The sequence below is a fragment of the Notolepis coatsorum genome (assembly GCF_963971535.1).
Source record: "Notolepis coatsorum genome assembly, chromosome: 7".
Lineage (NCBI taxonomy): Eukaryota > Metazoa > Chordata > Actinopteri > Aulopiformes > Paralepididae > Notolepis > Notolepis coatsorum.
This window is the reverse complement of record NC_140171.1, coordinates 98,746,896-98,763,890: the sequence shown is the minus strand read 5'-3', so window position 1 is coordinate 98,763,890 and position 16,995 is coordinate 98,746,896. Positions and strand designations below refer to the sequence as shown.

The window sequence follows — 16,995 nt, the reverse complement described above, 5'->3', positions numbered from 1 at the left end:
TAAGTTAGTTCAAGTTAGTTATTCATTTATATGTGCTATTTATGAGATGGCTAACTTGTTGCAAAATAATAATGATAATAATAATAGCCTCATTAAAATACTATTGTTGCTTCGGTTGTTTTCAGCGTTTTATGTGCATAATCTGTTATTTAGTTTGAAATGTTCGTTGAAATAAGTAGATTTTTCGTTTTTGTTTATTTATTAAGTTAATATAAAACCATATAGTCACATTTTAGAATACAATAGAATAGAATTTTAGAATACAACTAGAAACACTGTCCTGGCCTGCTTCTAAGTTCAGTGGCCTGACAAAAAAAAAAAAAAAAAAAAAAAAAATTAAATCATCTCGCGGCCCACCCGTGGCTGCTCGCGGCCCACCTTTGGGTCGCGACCCCGACTTTGGGAACCACTGGGTTAGATAGTAAATGATATTGACTTATTTGTTTACACTGCTTGTGTTTACTACCTGTATCCCCCCCCCCCCCATCCCCGATGCTGCTATGATGCCTCAATTTCCCCAAGGGGATCAATAAAGGAATATCTTATCTCTTATTCAGCCATGGCACACTTGGGGTTCCAATAAGCTAGTAGGGACCTGTGAGGAGTCTCGTATTTTTCGAATGTTTACATCCCTTTAACGCACTGGTACTATTGAGAGCTGGGCCCCGTTCCCCGTACCTGGCTAACTGAGTTAGCCGGATAATTTCCAGTATAGCCTGATTTCCAGTATAGCCTGACTTAAGCCGGACCTTCCTGTTCCCCGACGCTCGATTGTCCAAATCACCATGACAACAGATCAAAAAGTTTGAGCCTGGTCGAGAGCAGGGTTAACTTCAGTTAGCCGGATGAACCATGGCCACACCCCCGCAAATAAATGACAGCTCGCTTCCTGAAATGATTCTCACAGTCTAGAGATCCCATTTATACCATTCTGAATTATGTTTCTGTGCTTCGTTTTCCTAGAGGGGGCTTTTGAAATGTATAATAATAGAACTAAATGCTGATAATAAATCATATTCAGCCTATAGATTTACTTTGTCCTAAATAAAATAATGCACGTCATATACGGCGCTCGGAGTGCGATACACGCTGCAGGCGCATTGCAAATGTGAATCCCGCAGGGATATTTTTAATGAATGAAACCTATCGGCCGTTTGGCTCTGATTAGTTTCATATATTCTCCGCTGTAGATTTGCTTAACGAAGCGCCCGGATTGTGTTTCATTCAAGCATAAAATTGAAGTGTCTATGCGTGGATTGTGGTTTTTGTGTGATATTGTAACTGGGATTAAAATGTCTGATGAGATGCGCTGTTTGACGGATTTGAGAAATTGAATGAGCCGTTGACGTCACATTAATGCATTTGAGAATAAAGAGATGAAACTTCATTCAAAAGAAAAATATTCGAAACACGGGTCTTTGTCCATTGATGGATAAACAATGGATATATCCCGTATGGCACAGTGGTCCAACGGCTAGTTCTCAAACCTGTCAACCCGACGGCCCGAGTTCGAAACCCCGCGTTTCCAATATAATTTTTTTGGAATATAATATTAATGATTATACGCAAAAGTAGCCTAGTTTTAAGTTAAAATATTATAAATCTACATGCATTGAGGATGTCATTCTTTATATAGCTCTAAACGTGCACCAAAGTATTTACATTGCAAAAAGAAGAAAAAGACTAGGAGGGGGATTCGAACACGGGCCGTCTGCGTGAAAGTCAAAAGCACAAACCGGCACACCACAGTGCAGATAAGTAAAATATCCACCATACATCAATCAATGGATAAGAGAGCCGTATCCTTATTCTGAAACAGTTGAACTAATTATTTTCGCTAGCAAGATCTCATTTGATTATCCAATGCATAAACCTACTGCCAGCAGGCAAGTTTAAAGAAATATAATCTGATTGATTGGGGTAATGAGGGACTTAAAATTAGCCTATAGATTATGCATTTAAAGGGGAACTCCAACATTTTGGGAAATTAGCTTATTTAACATCTTCCCTGGAGTTAGACAAGAAGATACATACCTTTTTTGTCTCTGTGCGTGCATTTTAGCTTTGGGAATAGACGCTCCGTTAGCATAGCTTAGCTTCATCACTGGAAGTGAGGCAGGACAGTAGCCTTACAGTGCCTTACAGTGTATTGCAAGGTCTGACATTGACCAAACTTGATATGCATGACCTTGGTGGGCTCTAGGTCAACTCCTGAAAAGGGGGTCAATGTCAGACTTTGCAATCAAAAGTTAGGGGGCTAATAACCCTTGCCATAATTTCAGTGCGCCCCCTAACTTTTGATTGCAAGGGAAGATGTTAAATAAGCTAATTTCCCAAAATGTTGGAGTTCCCCTTTAACTTGTCGGCGAGGCTATTGAGCCGTACTGCAATCTGTTAATAAAGTTTTAAATCAATTAATCAATCAATGCCGTTAGAAAATCAGGATTTCTGCTATCGATACGTGCTGGCTTTTCAACTGAAGCGGCCGCGCGCACTTATCCTGGGTCTCAAGTCTGGTTCGAGTTAACGAGACTGAATCCACCTTCGAGGAACAGGAAAATCCCGGCTTCAAACATTGGGTTAATTGAATCTGGATAATGGGACTCTTGATCGACTTAGTTGAACCAGGTACGGGGAATAGGGCCCTGTAGTGTGGGATATTCGCTCTGCAGTACACAGAGAATAAAGGTTCTGGTATCCCTTCCAACTTTATCCAATCAGGAGAGAGAACCCTTGATATCTTTACTTATTTCAAGAAATCTTGCCAAGCCAAATTAGCTTACTGCACTGGTAGATTATTTTACTTAAATAGCTTTTTTTCTTTCTTATTTTTGTCAGACCATTTTTGCAGTGTGGAGTTCTCTCTCCTGATTGGATAAAGTATAGTGGGAACGGGATACCAGAACATTTATTTTGTGTTTACTGCAGAGCGGAGGGACTGGATCCATTACTGACTATCAGTGATGGCTGTCAGAGTGTAGAGCTATTATTTTAACATGTAGACTACTTATTTTAACAATAAAAAATAAAAACACTTATAGCACCTTTAAATTAAAATGTTAAACATCTTTTACCTGTAGCCTATTTCTAACATAATTTATATTTCAAATAGAAAAATAAGAACCATATATTGCAATTAGACTGCGTCATTGGTCACCACAATCTTAAAATGTGAATTATAACTCCTCCTCGGTTGTAACCTTGGTTAACTTGGCCTTAGTACCAACCCTCTGAAACCTAATGATGAGCCAGTTGAAGGATTTGGGGTGCTTTTTCAATGTATGTGATGTATAGATTGGGGGGAGTGACCACAGCTAAAACGGTGCCGGGTCAGAGAGGTCGAAGTGCATGCGGACGGTGGAAGCAGGAGACGGTGGTTCAGTAGTGAGGCACACTGCCAGCGAGAGAATGTTTGTTGACATTCCTTGTGGGAACATCTGAGATTAGGAGGGAGAGAGGTTCATCTGAATGAAAGTTTAATGGTGTTAAAGGTTAACGCAGTTGTCATGACAACATGACAACCAGAAAGGGGTGGGCTATCATAGTTATGACGAAGATCCTATAAAGCTGACAGTGGTTCCGGGTAGGGCAGACTAGAATCTGACTCAGACTAGAATCTGACCAAGAGCGAGTAGGACTGGGATCACACGAAGACACTCTCTCCTCTCATTGGGAGGGGGGGGGGGGGGGGGGGAGGAAGAATGCCACATCAGCAGCTACCACGAGGATGGTCTCGGCTAACGAACAGGCCTGACCACTATTGGACTGAATAACAAAAGGACGATAGACGAACACACCGAAAGATCATTAGAATAGACTCTTCAAGGACGATACAATTTGAGAACATCATACAACATCTGATTATGAGGTTCTGTTTATAGCAATAAAACAACACTTTTCCTCATAAGGTATCTCACGGTGTCGAAGTGTCGAATTCTTACGGAGGTGGAGAATTATTATGGTTTATGGATTGCACTAACGGGGGTAGATAAGGATCTTATCTACCAGTATCGGAGACGTCAGGACCATTAAAAGTACACAACGCAGAGGAATTGGATGGAGGGCCAAACAGACGAAGACGTGATACTGGCCAGTTTGATCAGGATCTTAGACAAGACGATAGATACCAGTTTCCTCTCTGTGCGTTCAGTAGAAAGCGATCTGGCTGCATGTTAGCCTAGCTCAGCACAATGAATGGAAGCAGACATGACCGGTTAGCCTTCGGGAGAGGTGTTAGTTGGACAATACCTAGGCTAACCGGTCATGTCTGCTTTCATTCAAAATGTCAAAATGTTGGCGTGTTCCTTTAACATAATTGTCTTTTGTAGGCTGTAACAGGCTCAATTTCCAAGCTAGTGATGATGTCATATGAAACTTCCATTGATATCAAACATGTCTACATCAAACATGTCTAACAAACTAGTTTACTGGGAAAGGGGCTAGATATCGCTCCAATGCCAGACTTTCTTTGCCGTGACACCTCCAATCTCTACGCCATTATAAGACGACCTCCCCTTTTTCGGGTATAAAACATTGCCTTATATTCGGGACAATACGGTACCCATGTCAGCCATGACAGTCCCTACTGATGGAACACAGCCACTCAGCCCAGAGTGACAGTACAAACTCCAGTAATCTTCCTGGACTTTTGACCCATGACTTTTTACTTTCACATCGACATGTTTTTCTTTTCTAGATTTATTACCGTACATTTACTGTATATTTTTGGCTGTACATATTCAGAATGTATATCTCAGACTGTATTTCTATTCTTATTTGTGATTTTAGATTTCTTTACTATCTGTAGTGCCGAATTTCCCTCGGGATCAATAAAGTACGTCTATTCTCCATCTCTCGTGTGGCTCAGTTCTCCTACCCTGCGTGGGCGTGAGCGCCCCGTCGGTCAGAGTGTAGTTCAGCGTGCGGATGAGCAGGGTCATGTCCTCGTGGCGGGAGCAGAAGGGCGCCCTCTGGCGGCCGGAGGCGTGGACGTCGTGGTGCAGCCGCTTGACACGCTCCACCACCGACTGGGCCACCGCCTCCAGGCTGGTCTGCAGGGCCAGCTCTGCCGCTACCATGGCCACCATCTCCTACCAGGCGGGACAGGGCGAAGAGGAGGGAGAAGAGGAAGCAAGTAAAACTTTATTAATATAGCGCCATTCTGAGCATGAGTGCTTTACAACAGTTTATATAACATCAGTATAAGAGAAAACATTTGAAGAAAAGAATAAAACATTCAAATGAGCTAATAATAATAATAATAATAATAATAATAATAATAATAATAATAATAATAATAATAATAATAATAATAATAATAATAATAATAATAACAGAATAGACAACAAAACAAAACAAAAAAGACATGAACAGAAAAATTGCTATAGGTTTTTTAAAAGCCTGCCTGTTTAAAAAAAAATTCTGAGGAAACGGTTTTCAGGTTTAGGAGGAGGGCGTTCCAGAGCCTTGCAGCCGTCACCACAAAAACTCGGTCCCCTTTTGTTTTGAGCCTGGTCCTGGGCACCACCAGGAGCTCCTGGTCGGATGACCGCAGTGACCGGCTGGAGGAAAGTGGATGGATGAGCTCGCTAATGTAGGAGGGGGGGGGGCTTGCCCATGGAGGGCTCTGTAGGCGAACACCAGGACCTTGAAATTGATCCTGGAATTTACAGAGAGCCAGTGCAGGGAAGCTAGGATGGGGGTGATGTGACGTGATTTTTTTGACCTAGTGAGTAGCCTGGCAGCAGCATTTTGGACCAACTAAAGTTGATCCACAGATGTTTTATTTAGGCAGATGAAGAGTGACTTGCAGTAGTCAAGTCTGGATGAAATAAAGGCGTGTACAGACATTTCCAAGAGGCGGGATGCAAGGGAGGAGAGAGAAGGAACAGGGAAGAGGAGACAGAAAGACGGGTGTCAAGGGAAAGGGAGGAGAGGTTGACAATACAGAGACTAGGGGCCTTTGGCTACATGGCCCCCTAGGTATCTGTGGGGTATCTTTATATTGTGATTTTATTTTTGATTAGATTCAAATGTATTGCCATTATACAGCACAAGTACAGTACAACAAATTATTTGGCATCTAACCAGAGTTACCGGACAGTGCTGTTTAGCGTTCGGGAGAGGTGTTAGTTGGACAATGCCTAGGCTAACCGGCACTGTCCGCTTCCATTCATTGTGCTAAGCTAGGCTAACATAGCCAGATAGCTTTCTACTGAACGCAGAAACTGGTATCTATCTTCTTGTCTCTCTCTGGAGAAGACGATAAGCTAATTTCCCAAAATGTTGCTGTGTTCCTTTAAGACACGGTCACCTTTAGGTGTGTGTTGCACAGGCTGAGAGCACACACCTGTTTGCCAATTATTGCACTCGACTCTAAACGCACAACGTATAAATTATATCACCCCATACGTACGTTATGCATACTGCACCTGTGTATACTGTATACTTACTTACTCACTCATAGTATATAATATTTAGATTATAGTGTCTATTGTAACTATATTTATTGTAATGCAAATATAACTGATAGGCATAGGGCATACAGACCCTCATATGCACCTAGATCTACACGTACTTACTACACCTACTTAATTATATTGTTTACACTGCTTTTTTTTTTTTTTTTTTTTACTTTTCTACAGTACTATAATTTTATGACCCGTATCATGTCTTCTACTATTACCATGTACCTCCCCTGTGCTGCTATGATGGAATATCTTATCTTAAAGGAACACGCCAACCTTTTGGGAAATTAGCTTACCGTCTTCTCCAGAGAGACAAGAAGATGGATATCAGTGAAGGATCGAGGTTTTTCAGTGTATATAATGTAAACAAAATGTATATAATGACAGCACTGCTTATAGCCATCTGAGACCACCACAGGCAGAGAGAGTGTGTTAGCAGGCAGTGTGTCTCCACGGCGAGCAGGGTGCGAGTGGCTTGAAGGTCATTCGTCATCTTGATAAGCATTGAAAGTGCAGGTTTGGTGAGAGAGAACTAGGGGGGGATAATATCAACAATTGAGCGGTTGCTATAGTGATCTGGGTCAAATAGCTGTGGTCAAAGACAGCGTGTCACACGTCATATAGGAACGAGGAGAGGGGCTATGCCGAGATGATAATGATGATGATGATGAATATTATAAATGTGAGTTTCCTTCCGGGTGTAAGTTAGAACAGGACGCAAGGCTGATACGAGCAGACGTAGAGAGAGGCTAGCTTCGGCTAACAAAGAAGGGTTTTGGCTAACGACGAGGCCTCAACCACCATTGGACTAACAGCAGAAGAGACGATAGAATAATGAATTTAGTGTTCCATCAAAGACTTTTCAAGGACAAATACGAAATGGGTAACATCTGAGGCTTTTGTTTATGTAATAAACAACGTGTTCCAAGAAAGGTAACATGTCTGACGGTGGTGAATTATTATGATTACGGATTGCATTAAAGGGGAATGATCACGATGTACAGCCAGTATGAGAAGACGTCGGAGAAATAAACACAACGCAGAAACTACAGATGAGGAGGTGATGTGGCTGATTGTGGTTTGCCAGAATCCAACACCAGTTTCCTCTTGTTCAGTAGAAAGCCATCTGTCTGCACGTTAGCACAATGAATGGAAGCGGACATGACCGGTTAGCCTAGGCATTGTCCACCTAACACCTCTCCCGAAGGCTAACCGCTCATGTCCGCTTCCATTGCTAAGCTAGGCTAACGTGCAGCCAGATAGCACAAAGAGAAAACTGGAATCTATCTTCTTGTCTCTCTCTGGAGAAGACGGTAAGCTAATTTCCCAAAATATTGGCGTGTTCTTTTAAGTCAGTGAATATTCCCTACACCACTCAAGGGTTTGGCAAACATGGCCATTTCTAGGCGTCAAAGTAAATACACCGACCTGATTGGCTTGTTCTGGCCCGTGGGCGGCCTCTAGGGCACTGATGAGCCCTTCTGACATCAGCAACAGGAAGCCTGTCACGCCGTCCAGCGACTGGCTGCCGTGGATCTCTGGCTCCGCGATGACAGGCTTGTTCTTGGCCGCGCTGATGACATTGTTCCGAGGATGAACGTATGAATGGGAGAACAGATGAATGAGTGAATGACATGAGAAGGGGAGAGATGGAGAAGGAGCAGAAAGGGCTATGAAAACAAGTTAAGTACAAGAAAATATGAGTGCATTCCAGTGTTTAAGGGCAGGAAAAACCCACTTGCCCGAAAAAAAGAATTAATTCTTTTAATAATAATTATATATATATATTAGAGCTGGGCCGTTAACGGCGTTAACGCAGCATTAACGCGATACTAGTATCGCGCAATAATATAATTGACGGTTAATCAAAAAAAAAGAAAAAATTTAATTTTTTTTTTTTGCTTTATTTACCCAGGGTAGGTTCGCTGAGCACAGATGCTCTTTTTCAGGAACGCCCTGCTTCACATTCACACAGTTCCATTCACACCTGGGAGCTGCCCAGTACAACCACAGTTGACACCATTGGCCACTGAGCAACTCCACTGGAGCAGTTGATTTGCATTGGCAGGGTTTGGCCCCGTCTGGCACCCAACGGGAAAAATATTATAGGCACTATAAGTAGACACCGCTACATAAAACAAGCTGGTCTGCCTGAGTGACTGGTGGAAGAAGGAGAAATAGAGATTGGACTGATTGAATCAAGCCATGTCACATAGTTCAAGTTTGAAATGCTTCTTTCTGTTTTGCTCCTGAGAGTGTGCTAGATACTGTACTGTACTGGTAATATTATTTATTTGTGTTAACTTCTGAATAAAACAACTTATTAAACACAAGTACATCTTATTAAACATTATTTTGATATTTCATTACCAATTATCATAGCAAAACAGCTTTTTCAAACAGTCTGTAATGCATTTTGGAAACGGGAGATGGGCTCATGGTGTAATGGGCCACCTGGCCTGAGAAACATAAGGAGGAAAGAAAAAGTAAGGACTTACTTCTGGTCATTATTTGGGTAGTATTTTGAATGCCTTCGGCAGATTTATTTATATTTTTTTTGAGCCATTTTAATCTAGATTAATCTAGATTAAATCCAGGATTGCAGATAGATTAATCTAGATTAAAATTTTTTATCTATGCCCACCTCTAATATATATATATATATTCTTTTTACTTGCACCAGGCAATCGGGCAAGCGTTAGTGTCAATTATTGTATTCCATCTCATGGAACTAAATATATTGCTCTTAACACTTTCAGTGCCAAAAACGTAAAAAGTCGTTATTGGGCGCCAACGGTTGAATGCAAAAAAAAACGTAAAAAGTCATTTTTGGATCATTTTCCCTTTTTTCCGATATTTTTATTCATTATTCATCCAGGGACCTTGGTGTTACCATAGGGAATGAGTCTGAGATCGCCAATGTGCAATACCGGCCGCATCCAGCTAGACTGCCGTATCGAGCACCCTTTGAAACCTTATATCCTGGCCTGTGCAACAGTCAAATGTCTCCGGGCGCAGTTTTCTGGGTCGGGCCAGGTGAGCGGTTCTCCCGGTTGCATTGAAGCGCATCAAATGCTCCAGATCCATATGTTGTGGTGGGTTATGCCGTGGACCAAATGGACATCGGATGGACCAGATGGCGATCAAATAATTGGAATATTATTTTTGGAATACTCCCGATCAAAGGTAAGGACTATCTGACGTCAATTCTGGCTTGATCGTGCAATGCTTTTATACCGATCGAGCTGATCAACGTTTTTAGTGTTCAATACGAATGCCGTTACTGGCAATGAAATAATCAGAAACGACCCCCCCCCCCTTTTATGCATTCATAATGAAACATAATACCTATTTGATTTGGGAATAGTAGCGTGTCCAGGCAAGAAACGGCAACACTTATAGTAGGATTCACGTTGCGCCCTATAACTCGCTTCCCAGGAATGATCCCGGATCACTCTGAAATTATACTTATATTCACCACGGTATAACACGGGAACGTATGGATGAAAAAATTTATTATTTTTCACATATTGAACGATAGATAGTTGATGTCAAATGCGCCATAGTATTGTATCCATAGCTATAATATAGAATATAGTTATAGCTCTACAAACAAGGTGTCCTGCACTTTAGGGGGAATTCACTTATCTGAGGACAATAACAGAAAGATTTGGTCTGTATTTGCGAGAGAGAACAAGAGAGTGAAAGACAGAAAAGGAGGGAGAGAAAGTGTGTGTGAGAGAGAGGTTTACAAGGAAGATGTGAGTGCATGCGTGTACCTATGATTGCACTTCTAAATGATTGGCAATATTGTATTTTATTGTGTGTGTAAATGCTTGTGTGTGTGTGTGTGTGTGTGTGTGTGTGTGTGTGTGTGTGTGTGTGTGTGTGTGTGTGTGTGTGTGTGTGTGTGTGTGTGTGTGTGTGTGTGTGTGTGTGTGTGTGTGTGTGTGTGTGCATGTGTGTATCTCTGACCTGAGCAGCTCGATGTCTGTGTAATTGAATTTGACCCTGTAGTCTCCGATGCGCCTGGTGCTGCTCTGGCCTGCGATCTGACCGGCCTGCCTCACACGGCCCTGGTCCACACCTGCCAGCACAGAGGGGGATATCAGAACCAACGAATCAATGCATGAATGGAGGGAGGAGACAAGAGGAGAGAGGGAGGAGGGAAAGGGAGGAGACAAGAGGAGAGAGGGAGGAGACAAGAGGAGAGGGAGGAGACAAGAGGAGAGAGGGAGGAGTGGGAGAGAGACAGGGACGCTGAGAAGAGGCATGGAGAGGAGGATGACAGGAGAGGAAGATGACAGGAGAGGAAGATGACAGGAGAGGGGGATGACAGGAAAGGAAGATGACAGGAAAGGAAGATTACAGGAGAGGGGGATGACAGGAGGGGGATGACAGGAGGGGGATGACAGGAGGGGGATGACAGGAGGGGGATGACAGGAGAGGGGGATGACAGGAGAGGGGGATGACAGGAGAGGAAGATGACAGGAGAGGGGGATGACAGGAGAGGGGGATGACAGGAGAGGGGGATGACAGGAGAGGGGGATGACATGAGAGGGGGATGACAGGAGAGGAAGATGACAGGAGGGGAAGATGACAGGGGAGGAAGTGGACAGGAGAGGGGGATGACAGGAGAGGGGGATGACAGGAGAAGAAGATGACAGGGGAGGAAGTGGACAGGAGAGGGGGATGCGGTACGAGTGTATGCTTTCCGCAACGCAGTTGTGTTTCCGCGTTGCTCTGATTGGCAGTGCGCGCGCATGCGCATGAGCCGCGACAAGCCCCTCAGCCAGGCAGGAGTACTAAGCTCCGCTTAACGCAATTTATACAAATGGAAGTATTGATTTCGCCGTAACGAATCATTAAAAAAATATACCGTTAACTGGAATATGTTGTTTCTTTACACATATGTTGGATTATGTAATTGTGGCTACAACAACAGTGCACAGTAACGTTAACCCTTTATCTGCCGGAAATGATTCTCATCTTAATCCCTTCTCTGCCAGTACTGTAAGTCTATGGAGATGTTCCCCTTCTTTGCAGGGCTATAACTTTTTAAATTGTATTGCTAAATTGACATTACTATGGCCCATTCAACATCAAGTATCTATCGTTTAGGATGTAGCAACGTTCTACTTTTTCATTCACACATTCATACTAAAATACGGTCTAAAGTATAAATATGTTTTTATCGTTTTCTGCAGCATTCCATAGAACGTGAGTTATAGCCATAAATACATATTAGATCATCAAATGTAGTTTGATACCGATTGACGCCAGATTAAGAATTTCAACTGTACGTGGTCCTAGACGAGTAGACGTTATGATTCATCATCTGCTGGTGCCCGGAGTGGGGGGGGGGGGGTTTATAAGTCCGTGGCCGACTTTAAAAAATAATTTATGTAGTATGGGTGATATATAGATCAGAGCAGTTTGTATGGATAATAATAAAACACGCTGAAACTCACCGCAGCTTCCTCGTAGCGATGGGGGATGCTACTGGAGCAAAAAGATTGTTATTATGGGATGTCAATCTAGTTGGTCCAGTTCCAGGTTGTATAATACTAATATACGTCCAATCATGTTGTTTATCGAGTTATGGCAACGGATCCATGTCCAGTGTGTCGAGATACAAAATATGGGTGAGCACCACTTCCGGCCGCTCACTTCCGGTTTTGGCAACCCGCCGATCGGCCACCAGGTGGCGGTCTTGAACCGTTGGAGAGTTGAGAGGAGCTCTACAGCACCCGTCAAGTCTCCGTGGGTAAAATATGATTACCATGACAGATTTTTGAAATATTGATCTCAAAGATGCTGTAAAACGTCATTGGCAGATTACGCATGGCGAGGAATGACGTCGTAACACGTCATTGTTGATTAAAGGGTTAATATAATTACATGCATCATTGTTTACAATGAACGGTGGGGCTAATCGAAAGGACTGGACACGGACAAGTTAAACGATTAGCCCCACCGTTCATTGGAAACAATGATGCATGTAATTATATTAACGTTACTGTGCACTGTTGTTGTAGCCACCGGTTAATTCACAATTTTTTATTAGTTTGTCATGACAAACCAATTACATAATCCAACATATGTGTAAAGAAACAACATATTCCAGTTAACGGTATATTTTTTTAATGATTCGTTACGACGAAATCAATACTTCCATTTGTATAAATTGCGTTAAGCGGAGCTTAGTACTCCTGCCTGGCTGAGGGGCTTGTCGCGGCTCATGTGCACGCACTGCCAATCAGAGCAACGCGGAAACACAACTGCGTTGCGGAAAGCATACACGCATGCGGGACGGGGCATAGAATAAATGTATATATTTACAATATATTATATATATATCCATCTGAATATACCTGCATATAATCTTTCTAAATGCCTACTTATACACCTGCATATAACCCATATAACTCTGTATGATAGCATGTACAATAATGCTGTATATATGTACCGGTATTTATTCTTACTGTATGTATATATATATATATATATATATATATATATATATATATATATACCGTAATTCCTCTAATAGTGACCCGGGCTTGTATTTGCTTAAACTGTAGCGGGTACCAGGCTTTTATTAGGAGGGGGCATGTATAAGAGAGAGGCCTATATTTCAAATTTTCAAACAGATCATAATGAATAAATCAACATTTTGTGTCAGTTTGAACCCAGTAAAATGTACTGGGTCCATTTATTGAAACCAAGTACTGTATGAAATCAAGTAACTTTACCTTAGCAGCTCAGTATGCAGCTCAGTATATTAGTAACCCGGCTTGTATTAGGAGGTCGGCTTATAATTGCTTAGCTCAAGAGCGCACCCGGCCATTAATAGAGACCTGGTTTGTAATTGAATACCGGTCACTATTAGAGGAATTACGGTATATATATCCACATCCGTCTGTATATATCCTTTCCCTACTAGTTATGCTGCTGGCCAGTATGACTTACTACCATAGTGTCTTTATACCTGTATCACTGTACATATTAATACATTAATACTACAACTCTGTACATACATCTGATTAGCACTATAATCAGTAGTACACATGTATATATATTATACCCATCTTAAATCACCTGTACATTGTATATCACTATTGCACTTTACTGTTACATTTTCACTCTGGTTGGATGCCAACCTTGTTTTCATTGTACTGTGCTGTATGATGACAATACATTTTAATCTAATCTGAGAGATGACCACAGAGGAGAGGAGGGAGGGGAAGATGGGGAGAGGGGGAGGGAGAAGAGGATTGAGGGATGACTGGATGAGAGGGGAGAGGAGGAGGAGGGGAGAGGAGGGCCATGGAACAGAGGAGAGAGATTGCAGCATAGATAAGGCAGAGACGAGCGCAATAAGGAGCAGCGATAATGGAGGGGGGGGAAGGGCGGTCACCTTCAGCCAGCTCTGTCTTTCCAACGGGACGATTGATAGGATTGAGAGATAGGGCTGTTCGATATGCAATATGCTGTACGTGCAATAATTGTTAATGTTACTCACTTGTGTCTTGTACATATCTCTAACATTTCCCAGATCCCCTTATTTTTAGCATTGCTTGTACTTAGGTTGCTAATTTCTTTTTGTCAAGAACTGTGTGGCGGACTAGTAAAATAAGATTTTCATTGTACGGAAAAACTGTGCACATGACAATAAACAATCTTGAATCTTGATATGACGAGATATATCGTGGGACGAGAGTATCAGTAGATATTTTCCTTTATCGTTTCCATCTAAAAAAAAAACAGCAGGATTGCTTTACGTTAGTATTTTACTTCATTCCTGACCCTGCGCACGTGTGCTGGAATAACAAACTAATGCAGGGGAGCGCAACACAGAACGAAACTCCACCGCAACTCTCCGATACAGAACAGCTGGTCTGCGCTAGAAATCAAGCACACCTCATCTCACTGCATGCAGCAATACAGATGTCTCAACTATTCAAGCAAACACACAGAGCGCTATCTGCACCTGCATCGTGTTTATTGAATACAAACGCTTCGATCTACTTTCATGGACCATTGGAGGAGCCAATATTTAGCCTTCAGTTGTACCTCGTGTTTTTATTTACTTTTAAAAGCTTGTCAGTCATCCATTTTCACTTGACTGAAGCGTGGTATTATTCGGTTGCATCCGATTTGACTTTTAAAGGGGACATGTCTTGCTATTCCTTTCACTATTTGGGCAACTTTACACAATTCCTGTGAGTCTATGGAACACATCTGTAAAGTTTTTTTCAAAAAAACGTTACAGTTTCTAATCAAGTACTAGTCTAAAGCAGCATTTTTCCACTTCAAGATTTCAAGCTGTTTTGGGCTGGGCTCCGCCCATAAGCGATTTGAGTGACAGTCACCCACAGTCAGACAGAGGCAGACAGGCAGACAGAGAGATATAGAGAGATTGAGGGGGATACTACTAATAAATTTTTCCGCGGGGGGGCATAATCTAGAGTTATATGAAATCCGCGTTCACGGAATCGCAGACGGAATCGCGGAATTGACCAATAAAAATTTAATAAAGTGTAAAACGTGGAATATTGCAGAATTTGGCCTAATCTAGACTGAAATTCCGTTTTCGGGAGGAGATGGAACGTTTTGTGCAAAGCAAACATGACCGGGGAGTCGGGGACGCTACAGCGTGTTACACACAACACGCAGCAGTGTCCAAGCGCCTGGCTGCTTCGATGTTAACGTCGTCAAAAGCTAAGAAATTGTGCACTAAGCTCTAAATTCAGAGCAGAGCAGTAAGTAATGACTTTTATGCCTCCGGCGATAAGGTGTTTTGCAAATTCTGTCAACGTACCGTGGACTGGACCAGCAAAAACAAATGCGAAGATCACTCTCCAAAAGCCATGTCAGGAACACGGAAAAACACTGCTTCCCAAAACACACCAGCTCTCTAACGATGATCCCTGGTGATCGATACAGCTAGAGGGAGAGGCTAATCACTGACACTATTGTGATTAAATAGCTATGTAACGTTACAGTACATAGGACTATAGATGGAAATTATAGCTTCTTGCTAAATCTGGTGCACCAATCTATTTGTTTAATGCAAACGATTGTCAGTACACACTGTCCTTTATAAACGAAATAAACTAAAGGTGCCTAAATTATGCATTACTATATTTCATCACAATATAATCAATATAGCCTACTGACATTATCACAATAGATACAGCTAGCTACTACTGACATTATCACAATGTCAGTAGTAGCTAGCTGTATCTATTGTTTACACTTGAAATGTAAAATTTTTATTTTGTGTGCATTTTTATTTTGTCACAATATTATTTGAAAGATAGTGAAAAACGTTTCTGTATTTCTGAGTTGCAGCACTTAAAAACATTAAATGGACTGTTCTATCTTATTAAATTGTGGACATTTATTCATTCCCACTTAGACACTATTTCTGATGATAAAATTAGCGTAAAAAGCAAAATACAAAATTCTGAAATATTAAAATGGAAAAAAAAAAAAAAATTGGGAAAAAATCTAATGGAATTTGGAAAATAATAAAAAACGGATTCCATATGGCTCTACATAATCCCACGGGACAATGCATAGGTAACTTGTTCCAAATGACAATATATACCCCTGTGAATATTATTGCACCGATCGGAATACGGGCGCGGGAGTCAAAGATATTTTGACAGCGAGTAGAGAAGCTCGGTCAGGAGGTTGTGTGTAAATGCGTGTGTGTTTTCCCCAAGAGCGAGAAGCTCCTGCTCCGTGTCCCCCTCTCTATCTCTCGCTCTCTCTCTCTCGTTTTCAGCCGTCTGTCTGCACCCACTTGGTCGGTATTTCCACTTGCTCTGTTGTTGAGCGAATGGTTGTGCTACAACCATAGAGGGGGCCTTACTGCAGATCAGCTCCTTGCTACGTAGGATAGCGAGTCAAATCAGAATAGCTTAGTTCATTGGGGGAAGATATTGTCTCAACTGAATTGGAGCAATCCGCCAAAATGAGAATTAGAGACACAGACCCCATTGATACAAACCCCCATTGCTAGGAAACAATGCTAAACAGACCTTTGGATTGTTGCTAGTCTGCTCAAATCTGTGGAAATGATTGGTTTGTGTGAGTGAGTGAGTGAGTGAGTGAGTGAGTGAGTGAGTGAGTGAGTGAGTGAGTGAGTGAGTGAGTGAGTGAGTGAGGGAGAGAGAGAGAAAGAGAGAGACAGACAGAGATACACCGACAGAGACAGACAGAGAGAGAGAGACAGACACAGAGTGATAGAGACAGAGAGAGACAGACCGAGAGACAGAGAGAGAGACAGACAGACAGAGAGACAGACCAAGAGACAGAGACAGAGAGAGAGAGAGAGAGAGAGAGAGAGAGAGAGAGAGACAGACAGACAGACAGACAGACAGACAGACAGACAGACAGACAGACAGACAGACAGACAGACAGAGAGAGACAGACAGACCGACAGACCCCTCTCCTCATCCATGAATCATGTGTGATGTAAGAAGCTGGGAAACACAGTAGCTGTTGTGAAGGGCCA

General features: G+C 42.1%; 1 protein-coding gene across 5 annotated transcripts in view; it reads right to left on the bottom strand.

The window, feature by feature from the left end:
* tab1 (TGF-beta activated kinase 1/MAP3K7 binding protein 1) overlaps positions 1 to 16,995 on the bottom strand; it is a 61,441-nt gene that overhangs the window by 26,558 nt on the left and 17,888 nt on the right. For all 5 annotated transcript variants that reach the window (XM_084317829.1, XM_084317830.1, XM_084317831.1 and 2 more), the window contains exons 7-9: positions 10,443 to 10,554; positions 7,896 to 8,040; positions 4,877 to 5,090 (exon numbers count right to left, since the gene is read on the bottom strand). In XM_084317829.1, the coding sequence (XP_084173955.1) occupies positions 4,877 to 5,090; positions 7,896 to 8,040; positions 10,443 to 10,554 (471 nt within the window). The remainder of the gene's footprint in view (positions 1 to 4,876; positions 5,091 to 7,895; positions 8,041 to 10,442; positions 10,555 to 16,995) is intronic.